Source organism: Myotis davidii, unplaced genomic scaffold, assembly GCF_000327345.1.
Source record: "Myotis davidii unplaced genomic scaffold, ASM32734v1 scaffold162, whole genome shotgun sequence".
Classification (NCBI taxonomy): Eukaryota; Metazoa; Chordata; class Mammalia; order Chiroptera; family Vespertilionidae; genus Myotis; species Myotis davidii.
In genome coordinates this window covers 5,853,518-5,875,384 of record NW_006300036.1, presented here as the reverse complement: position 1 = coordinate 5,875,384, position 21,867 = coordinate 5,853,518, and the positions used below count along the sequence as shown (strand labels likewise).

General features: G+C 42.0%; 1 protein-coding gene across 1 annotated transcript in view; it reads right to left on the bottom strand.

Moving 5' to 3' along the window:
• CLCA1 (chloride channel accessory 1) overlaps nt 1-21,618 on the bottom strand; it is a 32,624-nt gene extending 11,006 nt beyond the window's left edge. Inside the window, exons 1-7 of the mRNA XM_006776259.2 lie at nt 21,425-21,618; nt 13,766-13,906; nt 13,448-13,595; nt 11,023-11,128; nt 6,761-6,938; nt 3,645-3,863; nt 2,914-3,141 (exon numbers count right to left, since the gene is read on the bottom strand). Coding sequence (XP_006776322.1) covers nt 2,914-3,141; nt 3,645-3,863; nt 6,761-6,938; nt 11,023-11,128; nt 13,448-13,595; nt 13,766-13,906; nt 21,425-21,586 — 1,182 coding nt within the window. The 5' untranslated portion in view covers nt 21,587-21,618. The remainder of the gene's footprint in view (nt 1-2,913; nt 3,142-3,644; nt 3,864-6,760; nt 6,939-11,022; nt 11,129-13,447; nt 13,596-13,765; nt 13,907-21,424) is intronic.
• Between the last annotated feature and the right edge of the window lie 249 nt (nt 21,619-21,867).

The window sequence follows — 21,867 nt, the reverse complement described above, 5'->3', positions numbered from 1 at the left end:
AGGGGGAGAGATCAACCAAAGGACTTGTATGCATGCATATAAGCCTAACCAATGGACATAGACACCAGGGGAGTGAGGGCATGAGTCGGGGGGTGGGGAGTAATGGTGGGATAAGAGCACATATGTAATACCTTAATCAATAAAGGAAAAGAAATTGTAGCCATAAAAAATTTAATGTACCCTGTGATTAAAGCAAAACATTTTATTCCTAGTAATCCCAGTTCCTATTTGTCCTATGACACCTATGTTGTAACTGCTAGACACGGACTATAGTTTATATGGTGTAGAGAGGACAATATTGAATAAGATTATGATGGAAGGAAAATCACATAAAAGAACAGTGTTATCCATTTAAGAAGAGGGAGGCATGAGTCCCACTCTTCTAAAAAGAGTGGAAGGAAGACCCAGAAGGAGGGGAAACAAGCAATCAAGCCTCCCTTCTCTGGACCAGACTCTCAGAAAGGGAATGCATCTTAAGTAGCTTGAAAGGAAAGCTGGGAGCAGAGAAGACTTTCTCCCTGCTCTGTTTGAACTCTGAGAGGGGCAGCCACACAAGGGAAGAGAGCTGAACTGTGACTGTTGCCATGTGAAGGAGCCCAGAGCCCAGAAGCCTATCAGCCATGGCCATGGGCTTGGTCTGCCTGAGCTGTAGGATCTTAGAAGCTAGAGAAAGAGCTTAATTTGGATTCCCTTGTCAACACTCCCCATCACTACTACAGGTCATGGAAAACGTGCAGACATTCCCACACACACACTATTGGGGAGATAGAAGACAGCTGACGTGAGAGTCGGCAAGCAAGAGAACAGGTTATCTTGCCTTAGAGGCTGAGGGCATGAGTGGGGGTGGGGTGGGGGGAAAAGTGGGGGGGGATAAGGACACATATGTAATACCTTAATCAATAAAGAGGGGGGAAGGTGCACAGCCTTCCTTGGGGGCTGAATGGAAGACCTAGGTGTGCTCAGGGCTCTGCTCCAACAGTGACAGCCAGGGTAGGGCCGACTTAGCTGGGGAGGACCACTGGGCCCGATCAAGCCAAGAGAACAAGCAAAGCACAACGACCACACCTCACCAGACACCGCTCCCAGGAGCCCAGGACAGACCTGTCCAGGGTCCTCTAGTAAGGACCAGTGGGGGATCTTGAGGACAGTGTAGGATCCAAGGCCTTTACCTCATCACCCTGAAGCCGCCCACAAGCTCCTTCTGACCCTGCACTCAGCTTCCATTGGGAAAGAGAAGCATTTAAACTCCAACTGTATCCCTCACTCTCTCACCCATCCAAGTGGAAAATGCAGAACCATTCTCTCCTCATCGCCAGGCCATCTGGCATTAGTCATCTCCCTCAGGGTTTGCATAACAGGAGTTCACTATACGTCAGTGATTTCACTGTCAGTTTCCCTCCCTCATTTGCTTCTCTAATCAAAGCTTGAATGAGCGGCAGAGGCAAGAGAACCCAGATGCACATAGGCATCTGGCAAAGGGTTTTCCAGCGGACTGTGTACACAATAGAAACTACTTTCAGGGAACTGGCCTTCAAAGTAGAATAAAAGGGCCAGAGGGACAGACTGCATTTGAGGGAATGTTTGAGCCATTATCCACGTGAAATTCAATGTTTCTGCTGCTGCCTGGGAATCTGGAACAGCCCCAATAATGTGTTGTGTCCACAGCAGGCACAGGGCAGACCTGCCTGAGACGTTGCTGAGACTCTCAGCCCTTAGGCCTCCCAGCTTTGTTTCATGGAGCTAAATAGCCTCTAAATAATACAGAATATTATATTCTGTATTTAGAGAAATTAAGCATCAGCTGCAATCAATTGACTCAATTCAGTTTTATTTCTTGAGAACCTCCTGCATACAAGATATTGTGCCAGCTTCCTCGGAGGTAAAAAGAGAAATCTTACTCTAAAGTTTGCTTAAGAGAAGCACGTGATTAGAAAATAAGAGAAAGAAGAGCCTGAAGTCATAAGAGCTATTTTTTTAAAGGTCATAGGATTCAGAAAGAGCAATTCTACACGGTTAGAAGGATCAGGAAAGATGTCAAGAAGTATGGTCCTTTGAAGAACAAGAGTGCTCTGAGGCGCACAGGAGGGAGGAGAAAGTACCCTAAGTGGGGAGCTAGGCTGGCAAAGGTGCAGGAGCTCTGAAGGACAGGTGGTCTAACTTGGTTAAACATCTGCAAGAGAGACCCTGGTCCTTAAGATTTGTGAGGGAAATAGGGATTATTTTTTGAATGCCTTAAATATTAGATGGAGAAATTTTTACTTAAATTTATTGAAAATGGCGAGATATTGATATCTAAGTAGAGGGATGGGGTGTGGTCAGATGGGACCTTTGGATATACCCCCGATACGTTTATAGTTATATTTCCTAAGGCCTCCTGCTTCAATAAATAAACCATTTGCTTGCACAAAAGGAGGTCCTTCTGTGCCCAGAAGTTTGGAGTGCTAATCTCCCTCAAAATTTAACCATAACTCAGAGCTCATGTTTTTTTCTCATAGAAGATACCCTGTTGTGTCCCTGTGTGCCTTCCTTCATAGCAATCATTATAGTTTATGCATATTAACTTATTTATGTGACTATGTGGTTAATGTATATGCCCAATAAGATTATAAGCTCTGTGACAGGGGGATGTGTGGTATCTCTTTGGCCCTCATGGTATTCTTAATGCCCAACACAGTGCCTTGCTTATAGCAGGCACACATGAATATTTATTGATGTAGAAAAGTACGAAAGCATGAATGAACTAGTTAACAGTGGTTTTGCAGGGCGGTGTCTTTGTATCATTTGAACCACTGCTCTACCCTTAATTGTCTAATTTAACCAGATACTAGGCATGTATGGAAACACTGGAAAGGGCGCATTTCTTAACCATAAGTTGTAAACATTGACACACTTCAATAGGGGAACTTGTCTCACAGTAAATGCTGATCGAAGTCCACTGCAGATGGATGTTCCTCCTGAGGCCGCTGTGGGTAACTTTCCGATGAGCGCATCCCTTTCCGCGCCACCGTTGATCTGTACGAGTTCACTTTGGACTTGGGCAGCACTGTCAAACATCACCATGCCTACCCAGGACCCTTGCTCAACCGTCTGCAGCAGGAAAAGTTTGCCTGCTTGATTCATTCGTTTTAGGCGGTCACCAACCTGAACGGAGAAGCAGAAGACGGCAGTCAGGTTGTGTTTGGTGGGCAGACTAATAACAGAACAGGACAGAGGGAATTTGGAAGGGGCTGTCTCAACAGAGAGCAAATGGCAGCAAGCTTACTCAAGGCATGTCCTTCTATGGGAGAAATCTTCTCCTTTATATTTAGTAGTATTTTGGAGTAGAATTTTTGGGCCTTTGTAAAATAGCCCTAAAAGGTAAAACCAGATTAGGCTGTAGTTCCATCATTAGGCTTTAGAAACAGGTCTGTAGACCTGTGCACTGTCAGGGAAACATATATGTTAAGGCTGTGTCATTCACAAATCGAAAGCTAATTTAATTTGGCAAATGAGACACTTGATGCTGAATGTTTGTTGACTGAAGTGGCGGTAGGCCTTCCTGATGGCAGTGGGAGCGCTGTAACATCGGACTCTCTGGGCTGGCTAGATGATACTGTATGCAAATGTGAGGTCTGCATCCAGAGGCTGAGGCTCATTGTACGTACTTTCATGCTCCCAGACTTATCTAGGACCAAGCACACAATTCTCTGTCCGATCTGCAGCAATGAGAAGGTGGGTTTGGGTGGCGGTGTCGTCATGGGAGTGGTTTTCTTAAAGTCCTCAGAGCCGCTAATCACTTCCCAGGTGCTTCGCAGGTTGCATCTTTGGTTCTGCAGGTTTGGGGCTTCTTTGTTGTGGTTTTTTTCTGTACAGAATTCAACCACCTGAAATTGTCAATAAAATGACATAGACAACAATAAACTACTGGTTAAAATCTTTAATGATTTGATTAATTTAAAGTATATTAATTCCTTGTCCTCCTCCCCAGTCTGTTTTGTTCACTCATATTTTGGCCCAGTCTCCAAATCATTGCAGAGCACTGCCGGAGAAAATCACAGTCACAATTAGAATCCCTATCTCCAAACATGCGCTCAACCTTGTGGAAACCTTAGGGCTTCACAGGAATCATTTGCTTGCTTTTGGCTTCCTTCCTACTTTCCTATTTTGAGCCATCACCACTCTCACCAAGACACCTGCATTTCAACGTTTCTCTCGTGGTACCATCTTATCTTTCCATCCTTTCACTTCCACTCACTTCTTTCCTTCCCAATCACTTGCCAACACCTCACATTCCAACTTTTAACACCCAACATTCAGCTCTCTCCAAAATCCACTTGGGTGTTCCGTGGGCTCCTCAAACCGCACATGTTCATAATTAAACTCATCACCTTTCCTCCAACTTGTTCCTCCTTCTCATGTATTTCCTAGCTTGATGCCACCATTATTCACCCAGTCCTCTAACTCAGGAACCTGAGAGTTTCTCTAGCTTTCCCCCACCTGCAAAATAACCATTTCACTGTCTCTCCAGTTCATCATCTTTTCTCCTTTTCCAGTGGACTCTCGATCACTCAAGCCCTCACGGCCCCTCCTCACACTATTGCAGAATCCTATCTGATTTTTTCTCCCTTGCTCCCCTGTAGGGAGCAGCTATAGGGTCAAGCCTCAGAATGACCTGTGTCAGAGCCACAGACAAGTCCCAGCTTGGAGGGCAGAGCCCTCCTAGCACAATTAAGCTTGACCTTATAGTCCTCCCTTGTTCGTAGGTAGCTAATGGGCTGTGAGAGGTGCAGCAAGTGCTGCCAAAACAAGGCTTGAGTAATGAAATAGATTTGAAACTTACAAGAACATTGTGAACATGTTGACCACTCCCCTTTGTGTGATCTGACTATAAAATAAAGCTTCAGCTTATAGGCTGTGTCACTGTTTCCTCATCCAGGCAGTGATCCACCTGGCCCCAACTGTATTCTCTTGTCTGTTTTCTTTAATCCTCCACTGCCCCTCCTCAGGCTCACCCCTGGCTGTGCTGGACACGGTTCACTCCCCTTCCAATTGGTCCACTCCATAGCTGCCAGAGGCATCTTCCTTCTTACTCCTGTATTTAAGACCCTTTGGTGGCTCTTAATTGATCTCAAGATAGTCTGTACTACTTCACATAGCAGACAGCAATCTCTATAAAATGCATTTTTCCTTCACTCTCCACTTCACTCTGGCTGTGCAGTCCAAGTCTTTGATTTCCCCCACTGTAGCCTTGTCAGGCTGTTGTATATCTTGACTTGGCTCATGATCCCCATTTGTAAAGGATGCCTCTTCTTGTGTCCTCTGCATTGTGAACCTCACCTTCATGTTTCAGCCAAAAGTTCATTTTCAAAATAGTTTCTCATTTTCTACCTTTTCCCCAAAGAAAAGCGAAATTTTCACTCAACCCTGTGGCCTCACAGTGCCCTATAGAAACTTTGGTAAGGCCCCTTCAACATTGTAATGCATTTACTGAGCTGTAAATCCACCTATGACAGAAACCTGTCTTATTAAATTTTGCTTCCTCAAAACCTAGTCCAGTATCTGACACATAATAAAAGCTCGATATAAAAAAAACTGCACATCAGTTTTTTAATCTACAAAATGGTAGCAGTTACTATGCAAGAATTACATAAGAACATATGCAATAGGGTCAATACTAACGCAGCCAAATAGTGATAGTGCCCCCCCCCCTTTTATTAAGCATTTACATTCTAGCATTTGGTCAGATCATTTTGGTAGTGTTTCCATGTTATCATTCTGTTTACTTTTGAGCAAAGGAATCTGAAAAACTTCTGCGTTTAACCCCAGGCAGAGGTTCACAAACTTCACTGTGCACCAGCTTCAACTCTAGCTTGGTTAATTTAGAACATATATTCTGGGAACCTCTGGGAAATTCCTGAGTAAGTCTGGAGGTGGACTGCAAAACCAGAGTGAAGGATGGGCCTAGGAACCATGGCGCATCACGTTGTTATTGACAAGTTACTTTACCCTCTGTTCCAAAAGGAAAACATCACTTTATGTAAGAGACTGGAAGATAAGAGGGACTCCTCACTAAAGTCAGTTAACTGATGCACTTAATCTTAGTTCGTGCAAATTCATTGATGTATATATTTAGCATTAATAAGGATAATTTTTCAAGTTTATCTTATGGCCAGTTTCTCATTAAAAAACCATTAAAAATATTTGTAAGCTATTAAAACTATGTACAAACTCTGTAAGGGCACCGACACTCGTAAAAAGAAAATTTCAGGAGCATTTGAAATCTTGCTCCCTTGCATATGTTGTTAGTGTGGCTCAGATAAACTCATAAACAACAACAACAACAACAACAAAAAAAAACACACACACAAAAAAACCAAACGAGAGAAAATTTTACTTAACAACTAAAAGTAAATAGGGAGGCTGAAAAGAGATCTCTGAAAATTAAATTAAAGGCTACTGGTCTTGTCCTTATTAACTAATTAAAAGAATCCCCCCGGGTAAATTTCTTATTTAATGAAAAAACTTTGTGTTTGTCTGCTTTTAAGGAAACTTGAAGTCATTCTAAACACTGAAACTAAAAGCTAGTGGGAAGGAGAGGATGGAGAAGCAAGAATGAACCTGAAGAAGAGGAAGGGGGAGACAGGACTTTACCCTGACTGTGCACTCTTGGCTGGTCCCACAGAGAATCAGTGATGCCTTCCTAAAATTTGATCCTCTCCTGCAGCATCTGGGATAAAAACCTCGTTGATTCATAGTGTTGAGAGAGAAAAAAGATACTTACAGAATTAACACTTGGTGAAAACATTATGGAAGCCTTCTCCATCTGCTGACGATCAGGTAGGAACTCACATCCTTTTTCAAACAGCCCTGTTACCTTATCAACTTTGCAGGATTTGGTCACACAGCTGCCTCCTTGACACTTCTTTACTACATTTCTACCAGTAATATCTGCCGAACACCTGAAAATATATTAAGGTTGGATACTCAAGTGACATAATTATTTCAAGGGGCTAGACTCTGTGGTCGAGTTCTACCAATGACCTTGTCCACGATGTCCTCTCATAATTCAAGAGACAAATACATCCTTAAGTAGAAAAATTATCTCTGTTTGCCAGAATGTATCTGAGGAGTCCCCAAAATGGTATCAGAAAATTGATTCTCTGCAGCAGAAAAGCGAAGACTGGCTTATGGTTGCTGTTAGAATGAACAAGGGTTGCAGACCCGAGGCACCACCTAACGTAGTCCCCTCCTTCCTGGAAAATCTGGCCTCTGTTTCCCCCCAAAGGCTTGGGTTTTGTGTTTCTCATTAGTTTATGCCATAGTTTTTACATAGCTCTTATATGTCCCTAAGTATTTTAGATTTTCCTTTATATTATATGCTTGTGAGTCTTATTGCTATCATAAGTGGAATGCTTTTCTCTAACATCTTATTATTTGAGTATATAAACAATACATAAACACTATAGAAAATTTGGAAAATTACAAAAAAGTATAAAGAAGAAAAGAAAAGCATCATGTTCCACAATCAGAAATAAGCTACTGTCAACATGTTGAAGCATTCCTCTCGCTGTATCAGCATAACATGGCGCATAGAGTTTTGCTTCAGGCTTTTGAAAAACGTAGTATGTTAGTATAATTAAAAATTTAATACCTAATTATAATTTATAACACTATTTCAAACTGTGATCTTAATAATTGCATGTTCTCATAGTATAAAATAAATTTAGCTTAATATATTTCATTTAATTTCCCCCAACTTGTCAGGACTAAAAATAAAACTTCAATGAATAAATAAAATTTCACATAAAATTTTGACTCTGTTTCCAAGTTTGCAATGTGATTGGTTCTCAGACTAAATCATCAGATCAAAAGTGTGAAGATTTTATAGATTGCTGATACAGCTTATTCTACCATTTTTCTTATAATGGGCTTTAAGCATGAAATTACTGGATGAAGAAAAAGGAAATATTTTGGAGATTTGATATGTGTCACCAAATTGTTTTCCATACTTGTGCCAACTTATGTCTCTAACAACCATCTGTAGGAGCTCTCACCCACTAACAGTTACTTACTAGGTAATAAACGATTCTCATCTTTGTCAAATTTGCACCACTGTGATCGCTAGTAAGTCTGAACATTTTTATATGTTTATTCACCATTTTTATTTCTTCTTCTGTGGATTATTTATTCTCCTCCTGTATCTATTTCTATATTGTGATGTTATTGGTTTCCTACTGGTTTTCAAAGGTTCTTCATGTGTTACAATACTAAGCTTTTAAAAGGTGTTTTTTTTATTAATTTTTGCAAATAATGTTTTTTATTTTTTACCTTTTTATTTAGTTTATGTTTGATTTATATGCAACAAATTTTTTAATGACAATATTGCCAAATTTATTATTCTTTTAGTTATATCTTTGTATAATTCTCGAATGCATAGGAAGACCTTCACCACATGGGAGTATGATTTTTATTAATATTCCTTTAGTTGTCATTGTGACTATGATAGTTATATTTAATGAGTCTATTCAATTGGAAGAAGATCTGTTAATATTTTCCTCACCCAGCTCAAATTGTCCTGATATCTTAAGAAATTCTGTTTTTTCTCATACATCTATAATTCTAGCTGTATTAAATAGTAAATTATTGTATATGTGTCTGTCAATTCACATTGCTTTAGTTAATATAGTTTTATTATATATATATATCTAAAATTCAGTAAGTAAAAATTCCCTTTATTACTACTTCTTAAAAAAATGTTCTTAGGTACTATCTATTGAGTGAATTCTGATATTTTTAAAAAACAAGGTAAAAATTGATGTGCTTTTGACTAGTTTTATAAAACCTATATATTAATTTGGGTTGAATTTAAATCATTCATGAATGGAAAAATATCTCAATTTTTCTTGATTTTCTTTTAAAGCCTTTAGAAGGATTTTATAGTTTTCTTAAAATATGATATCTACCTTTTTTAGAGTTTTACACTTCATTATACCTTTAATTTCTATCTTCAATGGAGTATTCAGTCCATAATATTTTTGAACTGGTTATTGTTAATATTTGGGAAGACAATTTGAATTTTCATTTTGTATCTGGTCACCTTATTGACTTCCCCTGTCTTTAATATCTATTTATTCCCCAGGGCTTTCTAAGTGGACCACATATCATCTGCTTAAAAGCAGTTTTCTCTCCTTCTCATAGCTTTCTCCCCACCCTCCCATTTTTTAACCTCCCCGGTTTCATGTGCTATTGCATTGGATACAGCTTTCTAAAAAAGGTTCAATAGCTGCACTAATAGTGGCCATTCTATGTTATCCCTGGTAATGTTTCTAGTATTTTCCTATTAAATATGATGTAGGCTGTTGGCTTTCAGTTAATGTTTTATATCATATTAAGGAAATAGCCTTCTATTGTGGGCAGTATTGTCATTTTGTGATTGCTTCTAGGCCTTAAAATAATTTTTTAAATTTAGAAGATAATAATCAATAAATTATTAATATGTTACAATAAAATTTCTTTTTCAGAGGACATGGTAATTAGCCAGATTTGCTAATGTTATCTGTGGAAGGAAGAACATGCTACATATGTAGATATTTCTAGACTATCTCTAGAAAGTTATATGTATTTATCAGCTTTTCTCTTAAAGGAATATACAGTGTCTAATTGAATAGAAACTTAGAAAAGAGAAGTGGGAAAGGTACATGTCAGATGTGGAATGACATCCATTGGCTGGGATTTGTGAGGTTAATCCAACGAATGATCAGGGAAGTGGCCCTGGGTTGTAGTTTATATAGTGCAGAGGGAACAGCTAAAGGAATCTGGTACACTATGCATGGCTCTATGTGGCACTTAGTCTATTTATGCCTAAAGTGATATAACAGTGAGGGGGAATATAATGGAAGTGGACCAAGTTGGCAGAGTCTGAATGTAATGAAGAAAGGGAAGAGTGGAGAGCAGTAATGTCCCTCTGGGAGAATGGGAGGCCAGGGCTGAGCTCTGCTTGGAAGCAAGTAGCAAATAAAGAGTAACCAAACCAAAGCTGAGCACATCTCCTTACGGGGTCATCAGGCAAGAGAACTGGATGCAAAAGTGGAGAGGGGTGTTGTACCAATTTCCGGTCTTTAAAAAGCAGTTGTTATTTTCTGACTCAGGCATAAGTGTTCAAGGTTTTCAAGTTCCTCCTGAGAATCTATTGGAAAAATTGTTTATTTTTCTTCTTGACTCAAAATACTATATTAATTACTTACCTAATACCCCAGCATGTTGGGATTTCTGGAAGACTTCTTATGTGGGCTTGGTGTGTTTGTTAGTCCTTTGATTCTGTCAAATATAACTTACTGTTCTTTTATTTAAAATATTTTTAGAGAGTTGTATCAGATCTGCAGAATTCTTTTTCATGTCTTCTGTTGGGTTTTAGTATCTGAAATGTGCTTAGCTCTTTTAAATAAATTGTGAAGTTCCCTATCTTTTATATTTGTACTAAAACAGTTCACTGAAACTGTTGGTTGCAAGAATTCACCCATACAATCATGGCAGCCAAGGGTACTTTCCAAGGGTTCAGTTTGCTTTCCATTGGCATCACAATAGTTAATTAAACTGGGAGAAGTTTTCTGCTTTCTTTTAATATTTTGACTGTCTTTCAGGTAATTTCCACCGTCTCTCCCAGGCCCATTCATACTGACAAAGTCCACACAGATATCATTCTGCTTTCAAGGCATTGAATAGCCCCATTAGCTTTGTTTATTTTACTGACTCAGATACAGGAAGATGGAGTCACTGAACATAGCACCTGTGGATTTCTTATAATTGTATATGCACACTCACAAAGGCAAATAGTTTGTAACTGAAGAATAAAGAACTCAACTGATTGAAGTGCTTGTAAGCTAAGCAAAAGTGGTAGTTTTGTGGAACTCTACAACAGGAGGCACTAACAGAGAACGAGAGACAGAAAACAAGGCAAAAAAATGGGACATTTTCAAAGTAATCAAGAAAAAATGGGTTGTGATTTAAAATAGTTTGGGAAAAGTCAAGTCAATATATCCATACCTTATTGCTTTGTTTCTTCCATTAGATAAGTAGAATTTCTGGTCTTTATTGTATTCATTAAATACTCCCCATCGTAGATGTGCCCATTCATGGACAAATACCCTTCCTGTGAGAAAATGTTTTAAATACCCGGTTACAGTAAGAATGGCAAAATTGCTTTCTAATGCTGGGAGAAAGTAATTCTCCAAACTTTTATTATGCTTTGCTATGCTAATTTTTTTTTTTAAGTTTTGACTTCCTTAGAAAGAAAACTCTAATATGACAACTCCACATTTCTGAAAAATATAACTACTTATTTCAGCTCACAAAATGCATATGAGGCACATAGGAAGTGCCAGAGAGTTTTTAATTCAAAGATAAAACAACTGTTCTGTCCTTTGCATAGCATACAGTCCAGTGGATGACATGCCAATCAGACAACTAAAATCCTTACTGGGGCAAGTGCAGTGATGGAGGGCGGCACATGCTACTGTGGGGTCTGGAGCTTTGGTAGGACAGCCAGGCAGCACCCCCAGTGGCTCAAACCCCAAGGTCTGCCTACCTCACCTCTTCTCTATTCCCATCTTTCCAATCTTATTGCCACTTACTCCTGAGTTACTGCCGTAGCCACCCAGCTGCCCTCCATGTCTCCAGTCTTCAGTGGCTACCTTATGGTGTTCAGGGTTAAGTTCGCTCCTTAATATGAGGGCCCTGATGACCCCAGCTCTGCTCTTCTCTGCACCGATATTTCTTGCTGTTCTCCACCTACTTCCAGAACTCTATAATCACAAGGAATTCCTGCACTGCTCTTACTTTCCAGAGCCACTCGAGGCCCCTTCTCATCTCTGGTTCTTTTCATGTAGTCTTTCTTTGCTTGGGATCCGTTCCCTAGTTCTGTCTGGATAGTTGCATCTCTTCTTTCAAAATCAAGTTTATATCCACCTAGAAGCCTTCTCTGACATCCCCAGACTAGGCCCAGTATCCCTCCTTTACTCTGTCATTATATTCCATATGGCACTTCCATTCTATTATAGTTTCTGCTTTCTTGCCCATCTCCCACACTAAACACATCTCCATGAGGACAGGCTCCATGACTTCTTCATTGCCATGCCTGGGCACATAGTGTCCAGAACTTAATAGGTACTCACTGAGTATTTGTTAAATTTAGAGGAATTAGTGACTTATGTACAGCTCAATTTTCCTAGAATGTAAATTCCCAGATAGGCTGCATTTGGAGGGTTAGGTGAGGGGGTACACTTGAGGAAATGCTAGTATCTCACGCTGAGGATTTGGACCCTATTCTGTAGGTGCTGGGAGCAGAGAATGGCCTCTTAGAGGTAAGGGAAGATGGGAGAGAACATAAGTGGAGTCACAGTACAGAAAGGAAAGATTATGAAGGATTGCCATTCTATATGGTGACTCAGATGGCTGGAGTGGGCCCAGAAGTGAGATGGGGCAATTAGTATATCAATTCAGCACCTATTGATTGAGCCATACATTGGGAATTTTCTCGTCCTGTTATGGAGGTGAAATAGAGTGTTGTCGAAGCACAAGAGGTATGTTTGATACATCTTCCTGATAAGTCTGTAGTGCTCTAGTGAATGCGGGGTAGGGCATGAAGGTACCAGGGCCCTTTTGTTTAAGTGAATAAAATCAAGCTGGTTCTAATATTTTCAAGATAATAAAGATACCTGATAGTAGTTATTAAGTAACCTAATTAGCTAATACTAATCACATTTGATTATACCTGGAGCGTACATATTTTATATATACTTCCTTATTGTGTGTTTTAATATTTTCTTCTAAAGATTATTCTATATAGCTCATGGGCATGATAAAGAGTTTATTTTGTGAAGGAAAATTCGATGTTTTCTTTAGTTACGGGTTTTTTTTGGGGGGAGCTGAACTGCAAGGATATTCTCTGTGCTCCTTAAAGTGTGGTCCATAGTCCAGCAGTATCAGCATCACCTGGGAGCTTGTTAAAAATGCAAATTGCTGAGTCCCACCCCACACCTACTGAATCAGAATCTGATTAACAACCTCCTTTTCAGTTTGCTTGAGCATAAGTCTGAGAGCACTGAGTCTCCGCCATCTGGTGGCTACTATGTGAATTACAGGCAGGAGGTTTAATTTGTTCTGCAGTCTCCTTACCAGATCCATAGAAACCTAATAACATTTCAATAAACGATTACAGCTATTTTCTGATAGTAATAACTTTTTAAAATTAAAAACACTATAGTTACACATTTATGCAGAATATGAAAAATTAAATTTCTAACCGAGAAACACACTATTCTGAACCCCTGCTTTAAGTGAAAAAGCATGCTGTAACGTTATTTGGCTTATATGTGCTTACTCGGAAAGATAATGCTATTTTGATCTACTTTGAATATAAAATTATTAAGTTATGAGAAACACAGTGGAATGTTTCTTCTCTACCCCATACCTTGTGGTCCATATTGAGACAACTTTTTTCCTGTTATGAAGTCAGGAGTGAAATGAATCCTTTCACCCTTTTCTCCACAATTTCCCATATGCTCAGTATAGGGATCATCGTTTCCTGGAGGATTAGGTTCGGCAACTAGAACATCAGCCTGAAATTTAAGAAAATGTTTTCATCATTACAAAATTTTAGCAAATGAATTGACCTCATTCACACTGGAGTATTGTGAACCAATTTCATTTGGTTCTAGAATATTATGATGAAAAAAAATCTAAATCACCGAAGGAAATTGAATTTGAAAAAAGAACTTGATAATCTCACATTTTTGTAGGTCTCCAGTTTTGGTCTCATATACTCAGGTTTTGTCTTCCATTTCTCAGGAATCAAAATGGCAACATTTTTGAAATAGAATCTTTTTCCTGTAGCTTCAAACAGATATGGAGATGCCTGAGTAACCATGTCCTGGGGGAAAAAAGAAAACATATCTAGCAAGCACAATTAGGACTGTAGACTAAATTATCAATCATTCAAAGTTATATTTGTATTTCACATTAGAAAAACTAGTTAGTAAAGACCAGTTATTTATAAAACTGGAAGGGGAGATGTAGAAATACCTTTTATTGATAACTAGAGGCCAGTGCACAAAATTTGTGCACTTGAGGGGGGAGGGTCCCTCAGCCCAACCTGCACCCTCTCACAGTCCTAGAGCCCTCAGGGGATGTCCATGGGGAGCCTGCCTAAGCCAGCAGTAGGACATCCTTAGCACTGTCACTGTCACGAAGGCGGGAGAGGCTCCCGCCACCGCCAGTGTGCTCACCAGCCATAAGCCTGGCTTCTGGTTGAGTGGCACTCCCCCTGTGGGAGCCCACTGACCACCAGGGGACAGATCCTGTGTTGAGTGTCTGCCCTCAGATGGTCAGTGTGCATCATAGTGACCGGTTGATCTGCCATTCGGTCAATTTGTATATCAGTGGGTGCGAGCAGTGGCTCTGGTGCCAGCAGTGGGTGCGAGCAGGGCTGTTGCCAGCAGAGGGTGCGAGAGACTAGAGGCCCAGTGCATGAAATTCGTGTACTGGTGAGTGGGAGAGGGGGGTCCCTCAGCCCAGACTGTGCCCTCTCGCAGTCCAGGAGCCCTCGGGGGATGTCTGACTGATGGCTTAGGCCCATAGGAACAGGCCTAAGCTGGTAGTTGGACATCCTTAGTGCTGCCATGGAGGCAGGAGAGGCTCCCACCACTGCTGCCGTGTTTGCCAGCTGTGAGCCCAGCTTCTGGCTGAGTGGCACTCCCCCTGTGGAAGCACACTGATCACCAGGGGGAAGCTCCTGTGTTGAGCGTCTGCCCCTGGTGGTCAGTGTGCATCAAAGTGACCAGTCATTCTGCCATCAGGCCGAAACTGGTTCTCTGACATCCCCCAAGGGGTCCCAGATTGCAAGAAGGCACAGGCCAGGTTGAGGAACCCCACCAGTGCACAATTGGGGCCAGGGAGGGACATAAGAGGTTGGCCAGCCAGGGAGGGCTACGAGAAGGTTCCAAGACATGTCTGGCCTGTCTTGCTCAGTCTCGATTGGCTGGACCCCAGCAATAAGCTAACCTACTGGTCTGAGCGTCTGTCCCCTGGAGGATTAGGAAACCTCCAGGGAGGTTCATAGATAAAACCCTAATATGCAAATAGACCGAACGTTGAAACAACTGAACAACTGAAAAACCGGTCATTATGACATGCACTGATCACCAGGGGGTGCACGCAGAACAAGGTGGGTGTCATCCTTGGCGGGATCGGGAGCCACTGCTCGCACCCACTCATGGTGCCGAGTGATTGGGGCTGGCGCCGGGCACCAGCAGCGGGTGCAAGCGGCGGGTGCTGGCCCCATCACGCATATTAGGCTTTTATTATATAGGATACCAGGGGTCCAGTACACAAATTCGTGCACCTTGAAAGGAACTGTGGGCCACAAGGCTGCAATGGGCACAGGGGCAGGTCTCAGCCCACCCTCCACATTCCCACCCAAGCCCTCCCACCATGGCCCATGGTCCCCTATCTGCCAGCAGCCCCGCTCCTGCTGCCACCACTCCCATGCATTGATGGGTGCCAGCCCCACTTGCACCACTGATGGTGCCAAGCAATCGGGACTGGTGCCATCAGTGGGTGCGAGCAGTGGCTCTGGTGCCAGCAGTGGGTGCGAGCAGGGCTGTTGCCAGCAGAGGGTGCGAGAGACAGCTGCCAGCCCTGATCGCCCCTCAGGAGCAGGGGGAGATGGAGAAGCCCTGAGGGACAATAGGGGCCAGCAACTGCTGCTCACACCCACTGATAGTGCTGAGTGATTGGAGCTGGCACCAGGCGCCAGCAGCAGGTGAGAGCAGTGGCTCCTGCGCTACCACTCCCATGCATTGATGGGTGCCAGCCCCACTTGCACCACTGATGGTGCCAAGCAATCGGGACTGGTGCCATCAGTGGGTGCGAGCAGTGGCTCTGGTGCCACCGCCAGCCCCAATCACTTGGAGCCATCAGCGGGTGTGAGCAGCAGCTGTCAACCCCGATCACCCCTGAGGGTTTCTCCAACTCCTCCTGCTCCTGAGGGGCGATCAGGGCCAGCAGCTGCCTCTTGCCCCCACTGCCAGCAATGACCCCGCTCACACCCACTGCCAGCAATGGCACCGCTCGCACCCACTGCCAGCACCTGGCACCGGTGACGATCGGGGCAGCAGCCACTGCTCACACCCACTGCTGGTACCAGCCCCAATCGCTCCATGCCATCAGCGGGTACAAGCAGGGCCGGTGCTGTCAGCATGTGGGAGCGATGGCAGTGGGAGTGGGGCTGCCAGCAGACAGGGGACCGGGGTCTGTGCCAGGAGGGGCCAGGCAGGGGTACAGAGGATGGGCCAGACCCACCCCGCCCCTGTGCCCACCACAGCCTCACAGCTCACAGTTTCTTTCAAGGTGCATGATTCGTGCACTGGGCCCCTAGTATAGGATAATAGCTAACCTTTTCTGAGCACTTATCACATGCTCTGTGTCAGAGTGTGATGATTGACAATGCAGACTTCAGAGGCTGACACTAATCCAACACTTATTGTGCATCATCTGGCAATTTCCTTGAGCCCTCCTGAGCCTCAGTTATCTATTCCATTTATAAAATGGAAAATATTATGGTGATTAGCTCATGAGATATTGTGGGGATCAAGTGAAGTCAAGAAAGTCCTGGGAACCATGTTTACTTAGCACAAATGTTTGTGAAATGTTAGCTGTGAGTGTCATCTCATTTGATCCTTTGAGGATCAATAAACCTTTAAGGGAGAAGCTGAGAATTAGAGTGTGTAAGTATCAAGGTTTCACACCAACTTATACTGGAGAGAAACTCAAATTAAAACGAATATGACCTCACCTGCAGGCTCCTGCAGTAATTTTAGGACTAGCTGAATGTATGGTAGTATTTATTTTTAGTGTAGTACTGTCAGATATAAGGAAGTGGCACAATTATATAATTTATTTTCAAATTACACCCAACTTTATTTATCTAAAATGAAAGAGCCATAGAGTTTAATTATAAATGCCCCTGAGATGCATTATGAAGACAGTAGAGAGGGTATTATAGGAGATTTATTATTGGAAAAGGCATAGGGTCTCTTAGGACTGAAAATCACTGCCCTCAAAAGTGAGTGTGGACAGAGGAAAGGGGAGGGCTGAAGACTGAGCCCTGGCAGCCACGGGCATTTAGCATTTAGTGATAGGAAGAGGAGGAGTCAGCCAAGGAGACTCAGAAGGAAATCAGCAAGCATGAGGTAAAGGTGTTTCAGGGAGAAGAGAGTGATTATCGGTGTCAAAGGATGCTGAGCAATTAAGAGAGGAAAAACGAACAAAAACTCATAAACAGACAACAGTATGGTAGTTACAGAGGGAAGGGGGGGGGGACTGCGTATATGGTGACAGAAGAAGATTTAAGTTTGGATGGTGAGCACACAATACAATATACAGATCATGCACCATAGAAATATACACTTGAAACATATATAATCTTATTAACCAAAGTCACCTCAATGAATTTAATAATAATAAAAAAGAAAGGTGAGGATAAGAACTGACCGAAGTATTTGGCAACGTGGATGAGCCATTTTAGTGGAATGGAGATGATAGCTCCACATGAGTAAATTCAAGAGAATGGGAGGTGAAATGGAGGCAGTGAATATTGACAACAGCTCAAGCAGATTTGTTTTTATTTTGTGTTTTTTTTTGTAAATTAAAGGAAAATGGAGACACGATGCAATAGCTGAAGGAGTACTTCAGGGCAAGGGAATTTTGGTTTTGTTGTTGTTGTTTTTTAATGGGAACTATTATAACATATGCATGTGATAATGGTGGGGGGGCAGGGGGAGCGGTGGTGGGGGAAACCCTGTTAAAGCCAGAGAAAAAAGGGACCATTGCAGGAGGAAAGTCCTTCCCGGAGCAGACCAGAGTGCTTAGATGCCAATATTATAATGTAGAGTTTGGGTTAGTGCGTGCGTGTGTGTGTGTGTGTGTGTGTGTGTGTGTGTGTGTGTACAAGCAGTTTCACTTATACATAAGGTTGGCATGAGGCACAGAACCAGTCCCCCTTCACAGGGGGAAGCAGCACGTGGGTATTGGTGCCAGGTGAATCCCTCTCTACCACTTCCTAAGGGGATAAACTTGGGGAATTTATATTATTTTCTGAGCTTCAGTTTCCCTCTTTTCAGGTAGCAATAATGGTTGCCTTGTTCCTTCTAAAAAGCTTCTTATAATGATTTGCATTTCATTACTCCAAAAAGCGAGATTTTTATCAACCACTGGCAGATTTAACAATGTATCATTTTAAAAATAAAAACACGGAGTCAAAATCACCAAAAAGTTAAAAAGTAGGTATAAAGCTCTCTGTGTTAGAGTATTATATTAGAATCTGACTAGTGAAATGTGAATTTTCAATGTCTCCTAGGAAGCAGCAGCAGCAGCATGAAGTGCACTTGTCTTCCATGTTTTAACAGAAACATCAATAATGGTTTTTTGCTTTGGCCTCTGTTCCTGATTTTGAGAAGGCAACCACGTATCCAAATAGACATTTAAACTTTTGAGGCCTGGAGAGGTCACGGGTAACAGCTTATAGGGTTGGCTGGAAATACCTTAGTGATAAAGATGATATATTGTACACCACTGGATTTCTGGTACCTGACATAATGGTAAAGAAATGGTCCCTTTCTCCTCTGGTACCAGCTGTGTAAATATTTGTTGGATGAATGAATGAATGAAATGGTTGTGATGAATGGAAAATTGTCCAGAAGTGCCAAGAAAAGAGGTTCCTGGACTCACATACATTGGGTATACCTTCAAGATACACTGCTCCCATTGTGTATCGTGTGTGTGTGTGTGTGAGAGAGAGAGAGAGAGAGAGAGAGAGAGAGAGAGAGAGAGAGAGAGAGAGAGAGAGAGAGAGAGAGAGAGAGAGAGAGAGAGAGAGAGAGAGAGAGAGAGAGAGAGAGAGAGAGAGAGATTTAGAGACAGAGACACAGAGAGTGTTTCTTCCTGACTCTCACTCTCTCATTTTATGGAGTGTGCTCTCTCTGCCTCTACAACTCACACTGACAGGGCAATTGCAATGGATGCAATTTGTAGGTGGACAAACCTTAGAGACTGTCATTCAATTTTTTGAAATTAAATTTATTGGGGTTGCATTAGTCAACAAAATTATGTCGGTTTCAAGTGTACATTTCTGTTCCCATCCCCCCATTACCTCTGGTAATCACCGTACTGTTGTCTGTGTCTATGAGGGTTTTATTTTTTTTGCTTAATTTCTTCACTTATTTCATACAGCCCCCCAGTCCCCCTCCCTTCTGACAGCTGTCAGTCTGTTCTCTGCATCTAGGAATCTGTTTCTATTTTGTTCATTAGATTCTACATGTGAGTGAAATTATATGGTATTGCTCTTTCTCTGACTGGCTTATTTCACTTAGCATAATGCCCAGAACAGAAGCAAGTATTTAAGAGCTCACTTAAAGGCTTCTATTCCCACAAGAGCACCAGGGGAGAGTCTCCCCTCAGAAAACAGAGTGAGGGATGGCCAGGAAAGGCAGACAAGCTCACAATTAAGGATATTAACTCTGCAGAGCTGAACCTTAGTAGTGAGAAACCCACTTTTATTAACTACTTAGTTAGGGGCTCTGAGTACACTATTGCCCTTAACTTTTTAAAAAATATATATTTTATTGATTTTTTACAGAGAGGAAAGGAGAGGAATAGAGAGTCAAAAACATCAATGAGAGAGACATCGATCAACTGCCTCCTGCACGCCCCCCACTGGGGATGTGCCTGCAACCAAGGTACATGCCCTTGATCGGAATCGAACCCGGAACCCTTGAGTCCGCAGGCCGACGCTCTAGCCACTGAGCCAAACCGGTTCTGGCACCCTTAACGTTTTTATTTTATTTTTCAATTATAGTGTACATTCAATGTTATTTTGTAGTAGTTTCAGGTGTATAGCACAGTGGTTAGACAATCATATACTTTACAATATGTGGAAACCAACTTATCTCAAACCCAACTCATTTAGTAGGACTCATACCAGAAAACCAATTTAATAATTGCGATAAGAAGTAGATTTCTCAGGAGGAAAACCCCCAAGAGTGAGGTGAAAGCCTCTGGAAGCTCTAAAGCACCATGTAAATGTGCATTAGCATTGCCATTCTGGATAAGGAATTTATGTTCTTCTGGCACATTCCTGACTGTCTAGCCAGAGACAGAAACTTGTTGGCTATATTTTTCTCCCACACCTTCTTTGTCTGTTGCTCCAAGGGGCACGTTCATGTCTGCTGATGCCATTTCTAAGGTTAGATGCAATCAAAAACTTACCCAAGCTATCTGATTGTTGAGAGATTTCAAAGGTAAAGTTTTCCCTTTCATCAGTAGCAGTAATATCTGATCAGTTAAACAGATAAGATCCCCCTCCTTCTTCAACTACTGCGGTTCTCCAGGCCCAAACTCCTCCAGATGGTAGAGCTGGTTCTCTCTCCAAACTCCATCTTTCTGGGTTTGTTTCTGCTCAGAGCAAGGAACACTTGGGGGCAACCGATGGGACTCTTGTGATATTAACTTTTCACACTCAGGAACTTTGGCTTGGTTAAAAAATTGAACCCTTTCCATCTAGAAGAATTATGGTTATGCCTACCATTAAATGAGCTCTTACTATGTGCCAGACGCTATGCATGCATTTTTAAAGTTCTTACCATATTTCAAGATAATTTTAGACTTATAAAACATGCAAAAATTGTACAAAGTTCCCACATACCCTTCGCCAAGCTTATTGCCCTATTTTACACACCAGTACTTTTCCTTATTACACACTATTGCCTCTGGATGTGCTACAGCCAGATCCCTTGGTGGTTATTTATAAGGCATTTCCCTCTTATTCTTAGTTGTTTGCTGTTGTACATGACCTCTACACCTTATAACAGTTAGGCCCTTTACCCTAGACAGGAAAGTGTCTTCCTCCCTAGTTCTTCCTCCCCCAGAGAAGAAGTAATAAGTAAGGCAGGCCGCTCAGCAATCTAAGAGGATCCCTTGTATCGGGGCTGGTAAAATGCAGAGTTTCCTCTCATTGAAAAGATCAGGGTTGTTCTTAAATTAGAGGTTTGTATCCTATTCTTAGTTGTTTGCTGTTGTACATGACCTCTCCACCTTATAACAGTTAGGCCCTCCACCCTAGACAGGAAGTGTCTTCCTCCCTAGTTCTTCCTCCCCAAGAGAAGAAGTAATAAGTAAGGCAGGCCACTCAGCAATCTAAGAGGATCCCTTGTATCGGGGCTGGTAAAATGCAGAGTTTCCTCTCATTGAAAAGATCAGGGTTGTTCCTAAATTAGAGGTTTGTATCCTGGGCTCCTCTATTAAAATCACAGAGAAAAGAGCTGTAATTAGAAGAATAAAAGGAGAAATCTAACATGAGCCAGGCAGAGGAATGTCGTTACCGTTTCCACCTTACCTTTATTTCTTGAATGAGTGTTTCATCTTCCGGCACATTGGGGTCAATTGCAATGACAATGCCTTCATAGCCGTTGTTATTCAGCTGGATGAGTGAGTTGCTCAGGGCCCCTTCCAGAAGGTGGAGGACCAAGATGAAAACAGAACTCTTAAATGGCCCCATTGCTACACATCTCCCTCTGATTATTCTCTTGGAAAAATTTTGATTCTAGAGGCATCCTTCTTTACCCCTATTTATATGACTACAGAGACACACATTTTTCCCAAGTTATCAGAGGTGGCTTATCACCAGACTTTAACCCCTTGACCCCAAATTGTTTCACTTTTGCATTTGTCTCCAATATGAGGAACAATGCCTTAGTCTTAAATTTTGTGTACTTTAAATATTTTATTTGAGAGGATCATTAGCCTTGCCCTTACCTTTGCCAGATGCTGGGAAAGAGG